General features: G+C 43.1%; 1 protein-coding gene across 1 annotated transcript in view; it reads right to left on the bottom strand.

Annotated features, from left to right (window-relative positions):
• LOC130127050 (V-type proton ATPase 116 kDa subunit a 1-like) overlaps positions 1–22,297 on the bottom strand; it is a 41,047-nt gene that overhangs the window by 12,760 nt on the left and 5,990 nt on the right. The window contains exons 4-19 of the mRNA XM_056296596.1: positions 21,662–21,759; positions 21,228–21,356; positions 20,748–20,830; positions 20,174–20,300; positions 19,943–20,025; positions 19,587–19,680; positions 16,585–16,797; positions 14,473–14,623; positions 12,704–12,843; positions 8,020–8,183; positions 7,125–7,215; positions 6,918–7,036; positions 6,415–6,631; positions 4,812–4,919; positions 3,944–4,144; positions 934–951 (exon numbers count right to left, since the gene is read on the bottom strand). Of these exons, the coding sequence (XP_056152571.1) occupies positions 934–951; positions 3,944–4,144; positions 4,812–4,919; positions 6,415–6,631; positions 6,918–7,036; positions 7,125–7,215; positions 8,020–8,183; positions 12,704–12,843; positions 14,473–14,623; positions 16,585–16,797; positions 19,587–19,680; positions 19,943–20,025; positions 20,174–20,300; positions 20,748–20,830; positions 21,228–21,356; positions 21,662–21,759 (2,036 nt within the window). The remainder of the gene's footprint in view (positions 1–933; positions 952–3,943; positions 4,145–4,811; positions 4,920–6,414; positions 6,632–6,917; positions 7,037–7,124; positions 7,216–8,019; positions 8,184–12,703; positions 12,844–14,472; positions 14,624–16,584; positions 16,798–19,586; positions 19,681–19,942; positions 20,026–20,173; positions 20,301–20,747; positions 20,831–21,227; positions 21,357–21,661; positions 21,760–22,297) is intronic.

Genomic DNA, 22,297 nt, shown 5'->3' with positions numbered 1-22,297 from the left:
GCACGGAAAAATGCAAGGGAGGCAAGTGACTCACAGGAGAGATCAGAATACCAGTCATTCATTACTGAACAAATTCACGCCATTTTACAAAAAATTCGACTGTGAATATTGTCCGGCGATGGAGGTCGCAAGCATGATGGAAAAAGACTGAACAAACAGGTTCAGTTTTGAGCACCCAAAACTGTTTGGGACTGATATTCAATGTTGAGTCGCATCATTGCATATCAGTCATGGTTAAAACTGTGATCTGGTGCTGATCCCAAGTCAGTGGTAGGAATGGGACTGGCTGTGTACCAGCCACAGGCCTGTACAGGCTGTATACACATACACAGGCTCTCTCTGACACATACTGTCATTCAAATATAATCACATGCCATCTCCTTTCTCTCCTTCTGTCACTCTTTCTCTTGTGTTTTCACACACAAATTTACAATCAATCACAAGTGCTTTCCCTGCTGTTTCTTCCTATCTGTCAGCAATTTTCCTCAAAACCAACTAACAAATTAAATGATGATTATACATGTCGGCACTCTGTTCAGTGTGTGCACAAGAAGTTTTGATTTGCCATCTGGCTGCTTTGTTATTATGTCCAACGTTTCCTATACTACAGAAAGCCTGACTGTCTGGTCAGTACGTCATGCAGTAGTCTGTTATTGCAAATGTGTTGAGTCTCCGTCCTTGTGGCGGCTTTCAGACTGGTAGTTTATGTGGCAAGTGTCCCTCTTACACACACACACTCATACACACACATTTCTACAATTAACCAATAGTGCATGCCTTGTCCTGAGGGGGGGGGCTGGGGGGGGGTGCAGGTAGATTGGGAGGACAATCACACGCCAAAATTCAGAAAGAGTAGATACCCTACACACTGACAGACAGACAGGGAAGGTAGTGTTCAAACATGCTGAGGAGTAACCCTAGTCAGGCTCTTACCGGCTCTTCCTCCGAGTGCTTGAAAGTAAACGGAGGTCAAAGGTTAGTGACAGCTTTCAGGATGCAATCGGTAAAAGTGTGAAAATGAAGAAGTACAAATCAGGTTCCTCAAAGTTCCTGCTGGTATTGTGAGGGAGTGCAAAATAGTTTGCAAAGGGAATGCAAAATGCACTCTTGAAGACATAGTCCATTTTCTCTGCAACGTCCCTTTCAGGGCTTCTGTATTTTATCCATTATTTAGACAGGGCGAAAAATGGCAACACGCATTCTGTGTCTCAGGGTGAATTTCCCTACCAGAAATTGTTCAAACATGAAGGAGCATGTGCGTGGCTAGTTGCTTCTCGGTTCTTCACGAATCAAACCGTTAAGAGAATGGACATGTTATCCAGCCCGGTATCCTTATACAGCCACCTAACAGTACAACTCCCAGCATTATGCAACATCACATTTCACACTGTGTTGATGGTGAATGGCATTTACGTGAGTGCCAAAATTTTTTCCTAGATATGATCGTCATATAACGTGGGCTTATAAGATAACAGTTGACGCAACACACTATCGAAACATAAACACTGGAAGATTTATAATGTGAGAGACATGAAGGACAACAGAGTCTGAGGGAGAGAGAGGAGGGGGAAGGATGGGGAGAAACTGACTGATTATTTTCATAAATTCCACCCATTGCTGTTGGGACTGACTAGGCTGGTTCTCATGCTAACCACCTCTCTGTTTACGTTTCTGAAATGGAAAATCCATCGCTTATCTCCTCCATCCATTCCATCCCATTCCTCACACTTTCCCTTCCCGTACACCCATTCATGCCCACATCGCTCCTATCCCTCAGTTACACCCATTAAAAAAAGTAAAATAAATAATGATGATAAAAGTCTGCGTTTCAGAGGTCCAAGTGGGAGTAAAGCTGGTAAACAAGGCAAGAAATGTACAGATCCCTGGCTTTTACGGGCTGCTGACAGGCCGTGGCTGCCTCTGTTTAAGCCGCTGTCATGTAGGTATGAGGGGACTTTTTTTTTTTGAAGCCTCAAGTCCAGTTTTGAACTAAATAGTAAAAAGAAATATGCAAACAAGACACACTGTGTTAGCTGCATTTGCTTTAATGTGTGCTTGCTGTGAAGGAGTAAAATGTGGTCTGAGGGGAATGTCCGGTCTCTAGTGTGTTCAGTTCCCATCCCAAATGAGGAAATCAATGGTATTTAGAATTACACAGAAGAACGATAAAAATGAGGTTATTAGAAAAAAAAAGTCACTTTCCCTGGAGAGCTTCTCTGTTATAGCGATCACCACTGCAAATCCAATAAAATAGGAGGTACAATAAGGCTCCTCAAAGATGGCTGGATTAGAGAAAGAAGCATGGTTTCACGGGAGATTTGAGTAATATATAATCTGTAAGATGTAATGAGAATGTGTCTTGGCTGTGTTTTATCGTTGAAGCCTCCGTGCTGATCTCTTGGGTTTGGTATTCGAACCCGGTGCTGGTTAAACAGCAGCGCCTAATGGTTTGGACTTGACCCGCCAGTAAACCCCTACACAAACAGGGCTGTTATTGGTTCTCAGCTGTCAAATTTGTTTGCGTTTAACGTCTCAGGTATTTCCTTTATGGCGTATAGCTTTATGCAATGACATAAAGTTATATACCAGATGTAATGACGAGCAGTTACCACGCTGCATGCGCTGAAACACACTAAACCTGTTGACTCAGCTCGATTTAATTTCAGTAAAAAAAACGCTAAGGAAAGCAAATATTCTAAATACGGTGTAACGTATTTGTAAGAGAGGGAGTAATGTTTGTCAAACAGTCTCTGCTCCTTCTCTATGTGAACAATGCTGATGACTGTGCCGACATGTAGTAAGGGGGATGGTGAGTCCGGTCCGAAACATAACTACAGCTGAATGGGGTGAATTGTTGGCCATGACCTGTATGGTATGTTTGCTTTACAACACCCGCCGTGATCAAGCTGTCAGGATATTACAGACAGCGAAATTTACTCTGGCAAGTGAGCCAACGTGTGTCTCATACGCTACCATAATGTCTCTGGAAAAACTCGTCTCGGGCATCTCGTCTCGTCTGATGACATTTTAGCCCTCTTTCCCACAACTGAATATATGACAAAACATGAACTAATCTAATCTAAACTACACATTCTGTAGTTGAAAAAACTAAACTTACCCCTTCCGGGTAGATACCAAATCCTAAGTCTTCATCTACATGTCTGTCCCATTCTATGTTCTTTAATAGACCTATAAGGTGTTGACTCCCACTACATCCAGAGCCAACCGTGAAAATGAATAGTATTTTCAGATCCTGTTTTTGCCAATCACTCTGCCTTTAAAACATGTCGAATAATATAGTACAGATGACATATGATGAGGTTATTAAATATTTTAACATGTTAGTGAATTTTTTCACAAAATATTTTGCTAACAACAATGCTGCAGATGTGTCACCGGGCTACAAGAGGGATCACTCGTAGAGTTTTGCTTTACGGACAAAATGCAGCTTGTGCTAAAGTGATGATTGGTAGTGATTTCTTAATACGGCTTCAAAACCGATCAAACTATACCCTTACCAATCTAGAAATGCACAAGAGAGCAGTCCTCCAATGCAAAAAGAGTCCATATTAGACCTGGCCATAGTTAAAGGTTATTTTACACCCCTATGCATTTTTACACTGGACAGCTGAAACAGGATCAGATCCACAACCCTTTATTTGGGCATGCAATTTACGACACACTTTAGAGATTTATTGTAGAAGAAACACGATGGAGCATGTACTATTCTTGCTCAGCATATTTCAAGTTTCACTGCGTGGTACAGCAAGAAAAGGGCAGAAAGGGTTTCGAGATTGACAAATGAGATGACGGGACGGACCAATGGGATTTCTCACAAAAATGGAAACATTGAGGAAAAAGATGGAAGGGAAATGAATTCAAGTTAAATCGCTTCCCCAGATTCTTTCAACAGGTTGACGTCTTTTTTTTTTCGCAGGCTCACCTCATCACCCTCCTCCGAGTGCTGGGAGAGCTGGTCGTGGTCCATGATGCCAGCCTCATCCTCCGTGGGCCCGTTGCCCACCCGCACCCCTCCAAATTTCTGCGTGCCCTGTTGGGTGAGTCCGGTGCATGATGAGGACACGCCTGTTTGCTCTAAAGACTGCTCTAGATTCTCTGCTGGGGTTTCTTCCCTCTTCTGGGACTAGATACAAAAGCCACAAGAGCTGTGTCTAGCTTAAAGCAAGCCTTGGGAAATACGTTGTTGTTTGTTGCTGTTCCTATTTCGTTTCCAAGTTAGGGGGGAAAAGCAGGGGGGCACCCAGTAAGGAAACAGTTTAACTGTGAAATCGATCATCCACTGACATATCATCCATTTTTATGAAATGGCAGATGCCTAAGATATAATGCAAATTGAGATGCTTTTTTTTTTTTTGGAGAAGTAGACCAACAAACTCACAGCTGGCGAAGCTTTCTTGCATACAAGAGTATCTATACTTTGGAAAAATTCAATGATGAACTTGGATTTTGGAAATTAATTCTATGAGTATACAGGCGAAGCAGAAGTGGTAGATCGATACCTGTTTGGGTGCCCTTGAAATGTGAGGTATATGGCCAGCCTTACCCGAATTCCCTACCAAAATAGTCTACTGAAATTTGGATTCACTGTTTTGCTCCATCGCTTTTACAAGGCATGCTTTAAGCAACATTTCATGGCAACACAGTCCACCACAACGTTTCACAATACAATGTACACCAAAATGAATGGCAGAGTAGAAGTGAAAGAAAAAGACAGTTATATCACAAGTCATAACATAAGATGCAGATTTAAAGTGAATAGTTAGGTCATAGGCAGGGTCAGATGGACATACCAGGTGCTTTTTCCACAGGTGCTGACGCCGAAGCACCATAGTTTTCACAATCAGCATACAGGGAACACATGCAAGGGCAATCAGCACCAACAAAACTTGGATCCCCATCTACAGATTCAAACAGAGAGAAGTTAACATGGCGTTGGCGTTGTGTGTGTGATCATTACGAGACGCTAATTTCCTTTACGCTGATTCGGGATCAGGCCCAAATCATGCATTGAGACAGTTTTGAATTGTCAATGCGAAAAAACAAATCTTCCTTTCAAAAGATGGACTTTAGAGTTAGATAACTGCTTTTCATGTCAAAACGGTGTAAGAACACACACTGGACAGTTGAAAACTTTGATGATTTATCTAATTGACTTCTTCAGTTCTGATGTCATGTTGGGAAATCTGACTATTTTCATAGGGAAGCCATTCCCCCTTATCGAATTACAACGTAGATGAGGATGTCCATTCAAAAGACACCTTTTATGGGCGTCCGGGTAGCATAGTGGTCTATTCCATTGCCTACCAACACGGGGCTCGCCGGTTCGAATCCCCATGTTGCCTCTGGCTCGGTCGGGCATCCCTACAGACACAACTGGCCGTGTCTGCGGGTGGGAACCCGGATGTGGCTATGTGTCCTGGTCACTGCACTAGCACCTCCTCTGGTCAGTCGGGGCGCCTGTTCGATGGGGAGGGGGAACTGGGGGGAATAGCGTGATCCTTCCACACGCTATGCCCCCCTGGTGAATCTCCTCACTGTCAGATGAAAAGAAGGGGCTTGCGACTCCACATGTATGGGAGGAGGCATGTGGTAGTCTGCAGCCCTCCCCGGATCAGCAGGGGTGGAGCAGCGACCGGGCCGGCTCAGAAGAGTGGGGATTTTGGCCAAATTCAATTGGGGAGAAAAGAGGGGGGGGAACACATTTTGAATGTGGAGTTACTCCCAACAGTAACGCCTGCTTGTGAAACGATGTCTTCACCTCCATTTCCATACATGACATCAGAAATGAAGAGGCCAATCAGATGAATGGCAAAACATTTTCACATGTCCAGTGTGTGCTCTTACTTTGTTATTACGTTGTGCATTTCCGGATGAGGGATATGAATCTAAAAAGATAAATGTTCTTCATCTGACTGCAGTGATATATTGTCCCGGATGTCAGTAACTAATTGGGAAAATGTGCCAGTGACCCAGTAATACACAGGGCCGGTTTCCTTTTTCCCCTGATATTTTCATCTATACTACCTACAAGTTGTTAGACACTGTCCTTCGGTGGACCAACTGGGTTCAATCCCCATTTCAGAATCAATAAAGTGTCTGATACATTTTTAGTTTGTCTATATTTGTCTGCAAAGCACTCCAACACTTAGGAGTGCCCTTTGTATTCTAAAAAAAAAAAAAAAAAAAAAAAAAGGATGTGTAAAATTGTGAATTGTGAGGAGTTAAAAGCCACCGTGGTTTGCAGATGGAGGGTATTTTCCCAGCTGGCTTGCAGCTCTCTAAGGTTATTTCATCGTAATTTAACACCACTGCTTTTGGATACACCCATGGCGGGGCATGGGGAGGGAGCAGAAAGCCAGGAGAGGCAGAGGGGTTGATGGGGTGAGGGAGCACCTGTCCCCGGTACAGGGGCTTGTTGGTGGGGTCGTTGTAGTTGAAGAGACACATGTTGATGAAGTGGATGAGCAGGCTGGGTGCATCCTTGGAGGAGTGGGCGTCGTAGGCTGTCCACTTGTAGAAAACCAGCAGGATGAGGTAGCCAAACAGACTGGACATGAAGACAATCTCTGGGATGAAGCCCAGGAAGATATTCAGTGGCTTCTTGAAGTACCTGTGCAACAAAAAATGAGAAAAACAAAGCTTGGCTTGATTGAAATTATGCAGTCTGTTGCAAGTAACAAAGAATAAAAAAGAACACTGACACTGACTGTATGGTGGCAGACATGTGAAAACCAATACAAGCTAATGGCAAGTACTTCTTGTACTGTGCCAGCTAGTACTGGTACCCTTAATAGAGATTAGACACAGAGGATAGGAGTGGATTATATATTTTTTAATTTCTTCTTGAGTTTGTTTTAAGATATTACTAGCCAACAGTATTTCTAAGGGTCACTTACAGGTGGTTGAAGAGACTGAGAGACACTCCAAACAACATGTGGATGACTCCCAGGATCACAGACATCTTCATCTTGAACGAGTTAAGGAAGGTCAGCTTGTTGGTGGCAATATTCCAGATCTGCAGGGAAGTCAGATAAAGGCATTTATTATTCTGGGTTTTAGGTTTCGATAAGGCCTTCTTGTTTTAGTAATCACACAGAACTTACTGGGTCGATTCCAAGTGGATAAGGCCCGTTGAATACACCGGGAACCGCCGGGTCCAACTGGAGCACTGCATTACTATCGAGCATCTCAAACCTGCAAACAATTTTGTGACGGTTGTTTTGCAGTGAAACAGGTCATTCACACACAGCTGCTGCTGAATAAAAAACACACTTCGGAAAATCATTTCAGGGGTGAAGAAATGCACACCGTTTCATAGTTATAAGCTTATAAGCAAAATTAAAACATAGTTATATTTTGATGAAGGTAATGCCTGTAATGTGATGGTGTATGAGGTTGAAACAATGACCAAGGGACATGAACCTCTGCTGAAAACATGAATGATAAAATGTAAAGCTCAAATTTGAGTAAGGAAAACGGATCAACGCTATAGTTTTGTGGCATTTCCATTAAAGCAGTCTGGTGAGATATGATTTTAACATGGGGACTGATTATGTAACCAGTTGAGTAATATTTGAATACCGATTTAAATTCTAATGATTTTTTTTCCACAAATTAATTGTTTGACCAGATTTGATTTTTTTAAGTATACCATATATTTAGTACTAAGATCACAGTAATTGTGCCAAAGGTTATTTTTCAGATCAAAAAATGTTGCACTGAAATGAGCACGGGCCTATGTAAATTAACTACATTAAGTGTATAGACATGTACATATCAGGGATTTTTTGTGCAATTAGAAACCTCATTAAATCATTATGTGACATATCATTCTGTCTAAAGGTGTCTAAAATTGGTAATGCACAACATGAATGCTTTTTTTCCCCCAATTCATTTTCGATTTTAAAAGCTTAAAAATCAGGAAATTGTGTCGTATTATTTCCATAATTTTCCAGACAATACCCAATATAAATATGCAAACTGACAAAATATACTCACGTCCAGTTGGCCCCCTTTGGGCCAAACATGGGTCGGACGCTCCACCCCGACCCGAACATGTTGAGTGACTTGGAGAAGCAGTCGTTGTAAATGATGCCGGTGTAAATGGAAAAGAGCCCCATCAGAAGGATGATGTAACGACCGGCAAACACCATGCTAAACATCTACAGAAAAATGACATTCGAATGGTTACATGACAACAAACGAATAGTGACAAACTCAACATCGACAACAAGTCATTCACTTATTCGCCCCCTGGCTTTACCAACTTAATGAGGCAGCGGTGATAATGGTTTTATGGCACCTATCCAAGGCCAAGCAAACACTGGAAAAGGTAACCGGTCCATCACAGCCCCCCCCCCCCCCCCGCCCACACACACACATACACAACTCATACCGATGGAGCAATTAAAAGTCTCAAGTCTCCAAATCACCTAGCAAACATGTCTTGAGACTATGGAGGGGGGGGCACCAGAATACCTGGGGGTGAAATGTACGTGAACATGGGGAGAAGATTCAAACTCGACCCAGGAAGGCCGGAATCAAACCCAGTTGCTGCTGCCATGCCTCAGCAACAACTGTGCTCACAATATTATTAATATTACTGCTGAGGGGGCATCTGGGTAGCGTAGAGGTCTATTCCGTTGCCTACCAACATGGCGATTGCTGGTTCAAATCCCTGTGTTATCTCCGGCTTGGTCGGGCATCCCTACAGACACAACTGACCGTGTCTGCAGGTGGAAGCCAAATGTGGGTACGTGTCCTGGTCGCCGCACTAGCGCCTCCTCTGGTTGGTTGGGGCACCTGTTTGGGGGGGAAGGGGGAACTGGGGGAATGCGTTCCCCTGGTGAAACTCCTCACTGTCAGGTGAAAAGCAGCTGGCGACCCCACATGTATCGGAGGAGACATGTGGTAGTCTGCAGCCCTCCCCAGATTGGCAGAGGGGGTGGAGCAGCGACCGGGACGACTCGGAAGAGTGGGGTAATTGGTTGGATAAAATTGGGGAGAAAAAGGGAGGGGAAAATCCGAAAAAACAAAATAAAATAAAAAAAATATATTACTGCTGAAGCTTACTGCTGGGTGGCATGGCCATGGAGGTAGAGAGGGTCGTCCAGCAATCGGAAGGTCGCTGGTTCGATCCCCAGCTCCTCCAGAGAGCATGTTAAAGTGTCCTTGAGCAAGACACGGAACCCCTAACTACTACTGATGAGCAGTTTGGAGCCTTTCATGGCAGCCTCCACCATCAATCAATCAATCAATCAATCAATCAATCAATCAATCAATCAATCAATCAGACTTCATTTGTATAGCACTTTTTATACAAATAAATGTAACACAAAGTGCTTCACACAATAAAACAATAAAATCCCCCTCACAAAAAAAAAACAAAAACCAACAGTCAGGTAAAAAAAAAGTACAGACAAATTTTATTAAAGTACAGACAAGTTTAAAACAGTAAAATAAATAAAAGTGCCATAAAAACTGATTAATTAAAAGTAGCAACAATCAGAGCAGAATATATAAAAATAGCAAACTATACGAAACTCACACACATACACACACACACACACACACACACACACACACACACACACACACACACACACACACACACACACACACACACACTTCGAACTTACCTGTAGGCTGTTTTGAAAAGTAAGGTTTGTTTTGAAAAGTAAGGTTTTTAACCTGCTTTTCAGTGTATAAATGTGTGTGAATGGGTGAATGTGAGGCATATAAATATATATATATACACAGTCTGTTTACCATCATGCTCACAATATCATCAATATTACTGCTGAGGATTACTTCTATTACAACTGTTACTCCATCGACTACAACTACTGCTGTTGCGACTAGTCAGGCTGTGTTTGGGACTGCGCCTGTCAGGCAGCGGGTAGAGCTGCTTCGTAAGATTTAAAACCTTAAATCTGTATCTTACTATACATCATGTGTCTGACAGCAGACACTGAGAGAAAGGCCTGTGGTGTGGGCGTGACGGCAGACTGAAAGCCTGGAGAGGCTATGTGTTTGGACCTGACCTGAGGACCTCGCTCCTGAAAGGAGAAGCTTTATTTATATGTTCTGTTGCTTTTGTCCCAAAAAGGGAATATTTGAGAGCTGCGCCGTTCATTTATTTAGTGCCAAATAAACGCACAGACGGGACGGAGACGACTCCTCTCCTCGAGTCCTTCCTAATAAAGACTGAGCTTTGTCTACCGTTTCTACCCGGCGTGTTAACATTATGGTTAATATCATTTCAAATAAGAGCTCACAGGTTGCACACACCATATGAAGAAAGAAGAGGCATTCTCTAAAAGACAGCGGTTGACACCAGTAAGAATGACGAGTGAGTCTACAGAGATACTCGCCCCAGTTTTTACAGGATAAAGGCAGATTGCATCTAGGGCTGTGCAAAGATTCAATATTATCATTTATTGTCTTTCCCTGGTCGTCGATAGGGTTAGTGGTTGTGTCAGGAAGGGCATCCGATGTAAAATTTTGCCAGATCATTATGCGGATTGACAAGACCGCCATCGGTGTTGTTCCCTCACAGGGTACCGATGGAAACTGTTGATTCCGCTGTGACGACCCCTGGGAAACAGGGAACAAGCCGAAAGCAGAAGAAGATTGTCTTTCCCTGGTATTCTATCGGATGAAATTGGTATATTGTCACATCGTGATACACAATTTTGTTGTCTAAATTAATGCTACAGCGATCTATCACCTAACACCGATACAAAATTAGGTCTCAAATATCTAAAGGAAGTATTATTTGAAAATAAGATTCGGTTTGATATTATTCTTTACATTGCTGAACAGCTCTATGTGACGAACCTCAGTTGGATTTGTAAATATGGTATTTTTACATATTTATATGTCGATATACACTCACCGGCCACTTTATTAGGCACACCCGTCCAACTGCTCGTTAACGCAAATTTCTAATCAGCCAATCACATGGCAGCAACTCAATGCATTTAGGCATGTAGACAGGGTCAAGACGATCTGCTGCAGTTCAAACCGAGTATCAGAATGGGGAAGAAAGGTGATTTAAGTGACTTTGAACGTGGCATGGTTGTTGGTGCCAGACGGGCTGGTCTGAGTATTTCAGAAACTGCTGATCTACTGGGATTTTCACACACAACCAGGGTTTACAGAGAATGGTCCGAAAAAGAGAAAATATCCAGTGAGCGGCAGTTCTGTGGGCGAAAATGCCTTGTTGATGCCAGAGGTCAGAGGTGAATGGCCAGACTGGTTCGAGCTGATAGAAAGGCAACAGTAACTCAAATAACCACTCATTACAACCGAGGTAGGCAGAAGAGCATCTCTGAACACACAACACGTCGAACCTTGAGGCAGATGGGCTACAGCAGCAGAAGACCACACCAGGTGCCACTCCTGTCAGCTAAGAACAGGAAACTGAGGCTACAATTCGCACAGGCTCACCAAAATTGGACAATAGAAGATTGGAAAAACGTTGCCTGGTCTGATGAGTCTCGATTTCTGCTGCGACATTCGGATGGTAGGGTCAGAATTTGGCGTCAACAACATGAAAGCATGGATCCATCCTGCCTTGTATCAACGGTTCAGGCTGGTGGTGGTGGTGTAATGGTGTGGGGGATATTTTCTTGGCACACTTTGGGCCCCTTAGTACCAATTGAGCATCGTGTCAACACCACAGCCTACCTGAGTATTGTTGCTGACCATGTCCATCCCTTTATGACCACAGTGTTCCCATCTTCTGATGGCTACTTCCAGCAGGATAACGCGCCATGTCATAAAGCTCGAATCATCTCAGACTGGTTTCTTGAACGTGACAATGAGTTCACTGTACTCAAATGGCCTCCACAGTCACCAGATCTCAATCCAATAGAGCACCTTTGGGATGTGGTGGACCGGGAGATTCGCATCATGGATGTGCAGCCGACAAATCTGCAGCAACTGCGTGATGCTATCATATCAATATGGACCAAACTCTCTGAGGAATGTTTCCAGTACCTTGTTGAATCTATGCCACGAAGGATTAAGGCAGTTCTGAAGGCAAAAGGGGTTCAACCCGGTACTAGCAAGGTGTACCTAATAAAGTGGCCAGTGAGTGTATATGTAATGCTTTATATGTAAAATTCCCTAAGATTATCGTAAAAATATTATATTTCCCCCCTTTTTTCTCCCCAATTGTATCCAGCCACTTACCCCACTCTTCCAAGCCATTTCGGCTGCTGCTCGACCCCCTCTGCCAATCCGGGGAGGGCTGCAAACTACCACATGTCTCCTCCAATACATGTGGAGTCGCCAGCCACTTCTTTTCACCTGGTAGTGAGGAGTTTCACCAGGGGGACGTAACGTGTGGGAGGATCACGCTATCCCCCCAGTCCCCCCTCCCCCTCGAACAGGCGCCCCGACCGACCACAGGAGGCTCTAGTGCAGTGACTAGGACACATACCCACATCTGGCTTCCCACCCGCAGACACGGCCAATTGTGTCTGTAGGGACACCCGACCAAGCTGGAAGTAACACGGGGATTCGAACCGGCAATCCCCATGTTGTTAGGCAACGGAATAGACCGCTACACTACCCGGATGCCCCTATAATATTATTTTCTATATAGCCCAGCATTAGGAGCTCTGATGTGAGGGCAGAGGTGTATTTGGCCGTCTGTGTTTCTGGTGAGATGTACCTCATTGTCGCTCTTCTGGGAGAGGAGGCGGCTCTCTCGTAGGACCAGGTAGAGAGCAGCAGATGTCATCAGCACACCGTGACCCATGTCTCCAAACATGACCGCAAACAAGAAGGGGAAGGTGATGATGGTGTATGGGGCTGTAATAGAAAATTTAATCGTAAGGGACATTCCATACTAAAGGGAATCAAGAAAAAATCAAATTGCAATACTGCAATATTGATGGGTCACATTTCTGAAATTCAAAGCACTGTAAATTCTGATAGACTTCAGAAAGCCATCTAAAAGCCATTTTCTCATATATTCCAACTCAAGATTCAAGTGAAGACACCGATATATGCTCAAATCAAGCAAACCAAGCAATTACTTCTCCAGAAGTACAAAGAATTTTTTTTCCATTTTTGTTATTATCATGGAGCCCTATTACAAAATCATAACTACGAAGAGCCAGGCAGAATATTCCTATGCAAGAGGTCCATTAACGTAGACACAAAATCAGTAAGAAAAGTTACAATTAAAATCTTGTTTTTTCAATATAGTTTGCACATAATGTTTTGTATTTGCTTGATTTTGATCAAATTAAAGACGTCCCCTGACATATATGTTTTTCAACCCATACTAACCGCACAATCTGTACAAAATAACACACAGCAGTACTGGTTGTTTAGGGAGGCTGTCCTTAACAATATATCCTTTATGTAATTGTCAGCTTTTAAAATTCTGGAAACTGCAGTGGTCAACATTGTAATCTAAATCTTTACTTTCAATGAATTGGTATGCCTTTTATTAAATCCAACAGAAATTTAACTATGGGTGCCTGAAATCTGAAACTGAATCAAGTGCTGAATTCCTACCACCATAGTTAATACACAACTAATATAACTATATTATAACTACAGAACACACACACACACACACACATACAGTATTTACATATATATATATATATATATATATATATATGTCCACAGGATGTTGCAATGAAACCTTCGATGTAGAAAAAAGCTCAACAATTCAGGAGCAAAGATATATTTTTTATAGCTCAAAGTTGTTAATGGCAGAACAAGCTTGTTTCATGCTCAATGCACTCATCAGCTGCCTATATATATATATATATATATATATATATATATATATATATATGGCGTGTTTTTTTCCGAAACCATCATGGTGTTGTAAGTGCTCAACTAATGAGTGGAATATCAACACAGATACAGGAAAAAAGACTTGGCACGACTTTTTTTCCTGTATCGGTGTTGATATATACACACACACACACACACACACACACACACACACACACACACACACACACACACACACACACACACACACACACACACACATATATATATAAAATCCAGAGATTCAAGTGAATTCTTTACGAGACAGTCAACAGTACAACCCTGTTTCATGCCAAAAGCAATCATCAGTTGTAAATAAAGTAAAGGTGTAACTTTATTGACAGCTGTTGATTGCTTATGGCATGAAACAGGGTTGTACTGTCTCATAAAGAATTTACTTGAATCACTGGATTAGTTTGCTCCTAATTTGTTGAGCACTTTCCCTACTGTTGACGGTTTCTTTTAACAAATATATATATCAATAAATATATATATGAACATACTGTATGTGTGTTGTGAATATACACACACACACACACACACATACACACACACACACACACACACAGTATATATGCATATGAAATTTATGGATAGTGAATTCAAATGTAGCCCTAAGTTATGTGTACTGAATTGAAATGTAACCTGGGTTGATCTCACGGTAGTTCCCGATGCCATAAGCATCCACAATGTTCTGGAAACCGGAGGTGAACTTGTTGGTTTTGTTGAAGGTGGGTGGAGTCTGCTTGGTCTGCATCCTGTTGAGGATGGAGGGCACTGTGGAGCCGCTCCTCTCCTGCAAATCACATCGATGTCAGTCTGCGCATGACTAATGTTCTGGTTATGTCATATCGTAGCTTTAACATGGTTAGGAAGGGTATAAATGTGGATTCCTCTCATTCTACCAATTTTTCAATGAAAATTATTCGTATTATTCTTGAATGTGTTTTTTTAACAAACAATTGCATCACAAGATGTTTTAGAGACCAAAGAACACAAATGAGAAAAACAAGACAGAACACATCATGGTACAAGGCTGCTTTTGTGTTGACAAATAGCATCTGAGAAACAGCTGGCTGCTTTACCAGAATTGCAATTAAACAGTGACTTAAAACAGCCTTGGTCACTACCTGACCATTTATTTACACACTAGAGCGATCATATCCTGTTATATCCTCCATTTTTTTACTATTGTGCATGCTGAGAGCAGGTATAGAAAGAAGGCTTGGTTTTGGATGGTCATTCCATTTTCCGCTTCCGGTGTGGGAAGATGGCAGCACAAAGTCATGTTTGCAGCGGCCTCACCCAGTACCAGTGTGGGAAGATGGCGGCACGAATTCACGTTTGCGGTGGCTTCACCCAGAACCGTCCATGCAGTGTCTTTGTCCACGTCTGTGTCTAAGTTTGTCTTCGTTTGATGGCTGGGAGACCTGGTGCTGGATCGGCTGGGAGAGCTTGGTCTGCTGCATCCTGTGGGCCCAGGGACCACGGCCCTGTCTGGAGCTGTGCCTGAAGAGGTAATACCGAGGGTGGTCTGACAGGATGCTGAAGCGGGGGCGGGGCAGGCTAAGCTAACTGCTAGCCCATGCAGACCAGCAGCTGCAATTACACCGAGGGCGGTCTGGCGGCGGCCTCACCTAGCCTTGACTGTGCTTTTAGTGTCGTTGTGTGGAGGTGTGTCGAAGGTGCCTGGCTGGGAGAGCTAGCGTTGGACCAGCTGAGGGAGCTTGGTCTGCTATATCCTGTGGGCCTAAGGACTGAGGTCCTGACTGGAGCTGCGCCCGAAGAGGAAACACTGAGGGCGGTCTGACAGGACACGAAAGCAGGGCAGGCTAAGCTAACGGCTAGTCCAAGCAGTTCAGACAGTCATCCTGGCTGGCGTTTGTTCTCCTGGACAGTGATTTTTTTTGTTGTTTAGTTAAGATATATGTGTTAGTCTGGATATAAGTGTTCTTATAGTTTTTGGATAGGTGTTTTTGTCTTTGTGTTGCACTGCTGTGGGCTGGGGGAAACAATGTTTTGTTTCATTTCATGTGCGCAACTGCATGAAATGAAATGACAAATAAAGTGTTTCTGATTCTGATTCACTACAAGCCATTTGTTGCACTCTGGAGGTGGATTTACACAACCTCAGCCCTACCACATTAAGACTAGTAGGAACCATTACATCAGATCCTGCGTATTGTTCAATGCTACATTTCTTGTATAAACAATGACAGGAAGGGTGAATGGACCAGATGACTATGTCAGACCTTCGCAGAATCTTATAAGTAATGGCAATAACAGAAAACACCGACACCAGGTCAGTCGTGCCAAGTCCACGAGCTGCCTCTGACATGGACACCCGCTGTGTTTTGCACCATGCTACTATTTTTTCAGCAACGGCCTCCTCTTGTTATTTTAGTGAGTGTTGGGATGAGGTGACACAAAGTGCTTCAGTGACCTGTCTGTGAACCGGTCACTTATAAAAGCAATTCAAATCTGTCACTGTTTCCATTATAGAACATGAAATGCATAACAACATTACGAACAAACCGGATTATTTGTGGTCAAAACAAAACAAAACCTGCAACAATCGAAGCACATGATAACAAACAGGAAGCAGGTTTGTATAAGCAAACACGTGATAGAAAGTTCGCCAGTTCATGTTCTGAATCAGATCCCTTAAAAAAAAGTTGTCGGGGCATCCTCGAACAAAGTGGTTAATTCTCAGATCAACATATCTTCTCTGTGTGGAAGCCTGACTGGCAAACTGACCGTGCCACGGCGCAGGGCGAACTGGATGGAGTCCAAGTCGGAAACAGGGCACCACACCTCGGCAATCAGACACTTCTGGGTGACGTCGATGTTGCAGAGGTTGAGCGTGTGGTAGATGGCTTTCATCTTCCTCACCTTGATAAACCACACCCTCATGGTCTTGGAGGCCGCCTGGAGGACCCGCTGACGGTGGTCCTCCGTTTGGTTCAGCACCTAGAGGACGAGCACGGGAGGAGATGGAGGGGGAAAGGAGACATATGGAGAAGCCAAAAATGAGGGAGGGAGAGAGAGAGAGAGAACGAGAGAGAGATATTCAACAACTACCTGATGCTATTTACCAATGATGTTGAAAAAACACATATCCTGTGTGACATGAATGTGTCTGATGGTAATGAGACTTTAAAGAAGCCCAAAGATGAGTGTCTGGGTGGTGTGGCAGTCTATTCCATTGCCTACCAACATGGGGATCGCTGGTTTGAATCCCCGTGTTACCTCCGGCTACAGACACAAGTGGCCGTGTCTGCGGGTGGGAAGCCGGATGTAGCTATGTGTTCTGGTCGCTGCACTAGCACCTCCTCTGGTCAGTCAGGGCACTTGTTTGGGGGGGGGGGAACTGGGGGGAAGAGCGTAATCCTCCCATGTGCTACGTTCCCTGATGAAATTCCTCACTGTCAGGTGAAAAGAAGTGGCTGGCGACTCCACATGAATCGGAGGAGGCATGTGGTAGTCTGCAGCCCTCCCTGGATCGGGAGAGGGGGTGGAGCAACGACCCGGACGGCTCAGAAGAGTTGGGTAATTGGCCAAGTACAATTGGGGAGAAAAAGGGTGGGGGGGGGGGGTCCACAAAAAAAGAAGCTCAAAGATGTTGTGAGGATCTGTGGTACACTAGCAATGGTAAACATAGGCTTGTTTTCAGGTGATCTCTGGTATGGAAGACATGAATTTCATCTTATCGTCATTGTGAATTCAAATAGGTATAGGGCTGAGATACCCCAAAGTCAAATCAAACAGGTATAAACATTCATTTCTACTCATGGCTATCGCTTTTCTTAAACCTGAAAATTTTACCTTATACTATAATTTTACTCATCTGAAGTTTTTATTGGTTCTTTAATTGCATGCACATATATCTTGCATGTGTTGAGGACCCAAGTGTGAACACACTGTAATTGCTTGTTAGTCTAGTTCACTTTCTTGTCCTTAATGTGTACATTTTTTTAATGTTCTATAATTATTGTATTTGTATGGGTTGCCTTGTGTCTGTGGGTCAGTGTTGCAACACCAATTGTCCATCTGTAACAAATAAAACTGAACCTTAAACGCTGAACTTTGAGAATGTGTAAAAAAACAACACAAAACAAATCCTAACTAGCATTTCGCTCCATTTCTCTTCTATTCTTGCACTCAGTATAAGTCACCCCGGCTAAATGCCTTTAATGCATATATCATTTAAGACATGTGGGAGAACGGTACTACTGAACAGACTTTTCCTTACCTCCTCCCACACGTTGGTCTATGTACATTTGGTTAAAATCTGCCATTGCAGTAAGTTTCAATTCATAGAGCTTCATCTGCAAGGCAGGGTCGGCATGGGGCACGGTGTCTGACTTCCTTTTTAAGCAGAACCAAGTTTTTTTTCCATGCTTTATAAGGACATGGTTTGAGGAACCACAACATTGTATGAGAGGACAAAAGTCAATGTACAAGAAAACACACGCCAAACATGCCATGAGGACTTTGGTAGCTTGCGATGTAATCTTATCAAAGAAAGCCACATGGAAACTGGGAACAGACATCCTGTTGTGTTTAGATGTCAACAATTAATTCATTTTTTGGCTTCATGGGCAACAAAGACTTTTCTTTGAGAGAATTATTAACCTTTTATTTAAAAAAAAAAAACGAATTCCTGCTTCACGTGTAGCAAAGCAGCTGAAACAATATGTGGGATTTATTCCAAGGTCATGTACCTCAATGGCAACTACAAGCTCTCTAACTCCCTCTCTATTTTCTTTTTCTTTTGCCAGCAATAATGCCATGAGTTGATCTAAAATAGTTGATATTTCAGTGAAGGGATATGCGTTTCTCTAGTTACATCACTCAGGTGCAATCAAGACTGCCAACGACAACTCGATTGGGACTTCTCATTCATTTAAACAGAGGTCAAGAGTGCAAGAATGAAATGCTGACAATAAACATGACAAATATTCGGGCGTCCGGGTGGCATAGCGGTCTATTCCATTGCCTACCAACACGGGGATCACCGGTTCGAATCCTTGTGTTACCTTCTGTTTGGTCGGGCGTCCCTACAGACCCAATTGGCCAAGTCTGCGGGTGGGAAGCCGGATGTGGGTATGCATCCTGGTTACTGAACTAGCGCCTCCTCTGGTTGGTCGGGGCACCTGTTCAGGGGGGAGGGGGAACTGGGGGGAATAGTGTGATCCTACCACGTGCTACATCCCCCTGATAAAACTCCTCACTGTCAGGTGAAAAGAAGCGGCTGGCGACTCCACATGTATTGGAGGAGACATGTGGTAGTCTGCAGCCCTCCCCGGATCGGCAGAGGGGGTGGAGCAGAGACTGAGATGGCTCAGAAGAGTGGAGTAATTGGCTGGATACAATTGGGGAGAAAAAGGGGGGGGGAAATCCACAAAAAAAAAAAAACCTTACAAATATTTTGCTGTCCATTAAATGACCATTGTGAGACAGAGAAAAGTAAAGTCATAGTAGCCAAAAATAAATGGTAGAAGTGTGTTTTCATACTTTATGTACTATTATCCATGTCCAAAGACATGTAGGTCAGGTGAATCAGCCATAATAAATTGTCCCTAGGTATGACTGTGTGTGTGTGGGCCCTGTGATGGCCTGGCGGCCTGTCCAGGGTGTCTCCCCGCCTGCCGCCCAATGACTGCTGGAATAGGCTCCAGCATCCCTGCGACCCTGAGAGCAGGATAAGCGGTTCAGATAATGGATGGATGTACTATTATAATGGTAAAATAACATACCATCTGGAGATCGTCAATACGGGTATTGACCCCAGCCAGCATCTCTTTTCTCTCCTGGGGGGTCTCTGGACAGGGGTAGAGAGAGGCGCGAAACCTGAAAAGTTGTACCAAAGCACAATTTGTCGGTACATGTTGAACCCAAGGCACTCTAATACAGTCTTTCTCCTCTTTCTCCTCACTTTCCCTCTTTGAACACACTCATACTACACACTGGTCCCACGTCCTCTTCGGTTTGGTTAACGACTTAAAGGCTTTTCTTTAAACATCGACTTCACTTGTCCAATGGTAACTAACGGTGAAGCAAAATGAAATCAAACAAGGTGAAATGGACAAACGGACCGGTGTAGGGCACCCACCCCTCACAGATTTTCTTGACCCGGTTCTTCAGCTGGTCACCTTGGAAGAAGATGATGAACACTGACTTGTGGACTTGGTCTCCCTATCAGTAATAGAAGAACATGTTTTTAAAAAACAAACACACATAAACGTAATTACATAACATCTATCTAAGTGTCTCTGTGTCTGTTGATGTGTCTGTCTGCCTGCCTGTCCATTTCTTTGACTGTCTATCCCTTTCCGTGGCTCACCGTCGTGGGGTCCTCGAGGGGATCCTCAATTTCTGCCTGACGTAAAAAGACGTTTCCACGGCACACTCGCCACAGCATCCTCTCGAAGGTTGGGATCCTTTCCCTACTGATGACCCCTGCCACAAACCTGCCGCAGATAAAAAACAGCTTAGCAAAGCTTAGCGCAAACTGGAAGCTACATTTTCGGAAAAGGTTGACGGCACAGGGGCAACACTTCTAACTCGATGCTCGAAGAACTACAGATTTGTTTCGACTTTTTAGTTCTTTCTTTTTTCAGCTGTCAGGAGATGCAGGATGATCTGGCAACTTGTGTGTGTTAACAGAGTTCAGCGTTGTGTTATAATGGAGAATTTTAATTTGTTGCATGAAATTCAACAGCGAATCCAGCACAACAGCTTTGCATGAGGCCGGACTGCAATCACTTTTGACCAGTTTCTATATGCTTTAACAGTGACTGTGACTATGTGAGCATCGTAGCTGCCGATCCAATTTACAGTATTTTACAATCATTAAATTCAGCACAGACATTGGAAAATCTACTTTTGACCATGTAATGAAGTCCTAACAAAGTTACCCCAGTCTGAGCGGGGCCCCGCGGCCTCCTTCACTGCCCTCCATCAGGGCAGACGACTCCTCCAGCAAGTTGGGGTCCTCCATCTGTCAAACACATTAAGGAGCCAATTGTTGGTTTAGTTTATGTACTGGCACATTTGTATAAGGACGGTCTCTTGACTGAACATTTACTTGTCATGCAAACCAAACATTTACAAGAACTTATTTTTTCAACTTTTATTCGTTTTTTCTAAATTATCCAAAGGGAAACTTTGCATTATAAGCCTAACCCTCATTTTTTCCATAATTAACTTGTGGAATGGAAACTACTAAACTATCTATCTATCTATCCAGCCACCCATCCATCCATCCATCCATGTTTTTGTCTGCAACAGAAGAATATGGTAGGAGTAGAAAAAGCTAAAGGAAAGTGGGGTTTGTGGTTGCGTGGGTTTTTTTTTTGTGTTTTTGAGAAGGTGGAAACAGATTGAAATAAACGAACCTCATCAAAGAATTGTTGCGTGCGACGCAGGATGTGTTTGAGCTCTGTCAGCTCCAGGAAGTTCTTCTTCAGGGCTTCCTGGTTGGTGTTGATCTCCTTCAGCTCGTTCTCCAGCTTCTCAAAGGTGGCCTGTCAATCAAAGTCACAGCCACAGCTATGGATTACTTTGGGTGCGAATGAATTCACTCTAACTCATACTTTGACAATCACACTTTTGGCACATGACAAAGTATTTTCAAAATGTGAGCATGCCATCTTGGTATGGAAATGTCCAGCTGTTTAGTCTTCAACACTGGTAGTGTTTCGATCATGGTGAGGCAGGATTTGGAAATCAACCTTTTCCACCAGGTGTTAGATGAGATCTACTAAATGAAAAACACTAAACACATCTTTCACCTTTTTACCTGACCTTGAACAAGTGACAGGATGGTTACCTCGAGATCGATCATGTCCCTGGGGAACGGGACTTCCGGGTTTTCTCCTGTGTCGACCATTGGGATATTGGCTTTCTTAATCTCCTTCTCCACAAACCCTGTGGAGGAGACAGGGTTGGTGATCCATTACATTTATATCACATTAATGGTGCTCATGATGATGCCCTCATACATGTTATTTGTATTGCTATACAGGTCAGTCCATACCATTTGTATTGTGTTGTATTTACTCTATTTTCAGAAATTTAAAAAATAAAGTTTATGAAAAAAGACACGAAAAATACTTTTTTTTAACCTTAATGAAATCTAGATAGATGGATAGATATAGATATTAATGTGTTATAGATAGATAGATAGATAGATAGATAGATAGATAGATAGATAGATAGATAGATAGATAGATAGATAGATAGATAGATAGATAGATAGATAGATAGATATTAATGTGTTAGATAGATATATAGATGGATAGATAAATGGATCGATAGATAGATAGATTGATTTACTGTTGTGTACATAAATGACCATATTGCTATGTAAACATTCGGTTTCAGAAAGGAATTGAGAAGCACTGTTTCTGCATTTGCATGGCTTTGAGGCACCATGGAACAAAAAGGCAAAAAAATTGTTGATGCT

The sequence above is a fragment of the Lampris incognitus genome, chromosome 17 (assembly GCF_029633865.1).
Source record: "Lampris incognitus isolate fLamInc1 chromosome 17, fLamInc1.hap2, whole genome shotgun sequence".
In the NCBI taxonomy this organism is placed as follows: Eukaryota; Metazoa; Chordata; class Actinopteri; order Lampriformes; family Lampridae; genus Lampris; species Lampris incognitus.
Note: the sequence above shows the minus strand (reverse complement) of the source record. Positions and strands in the feature narration are given on the sequence as shown.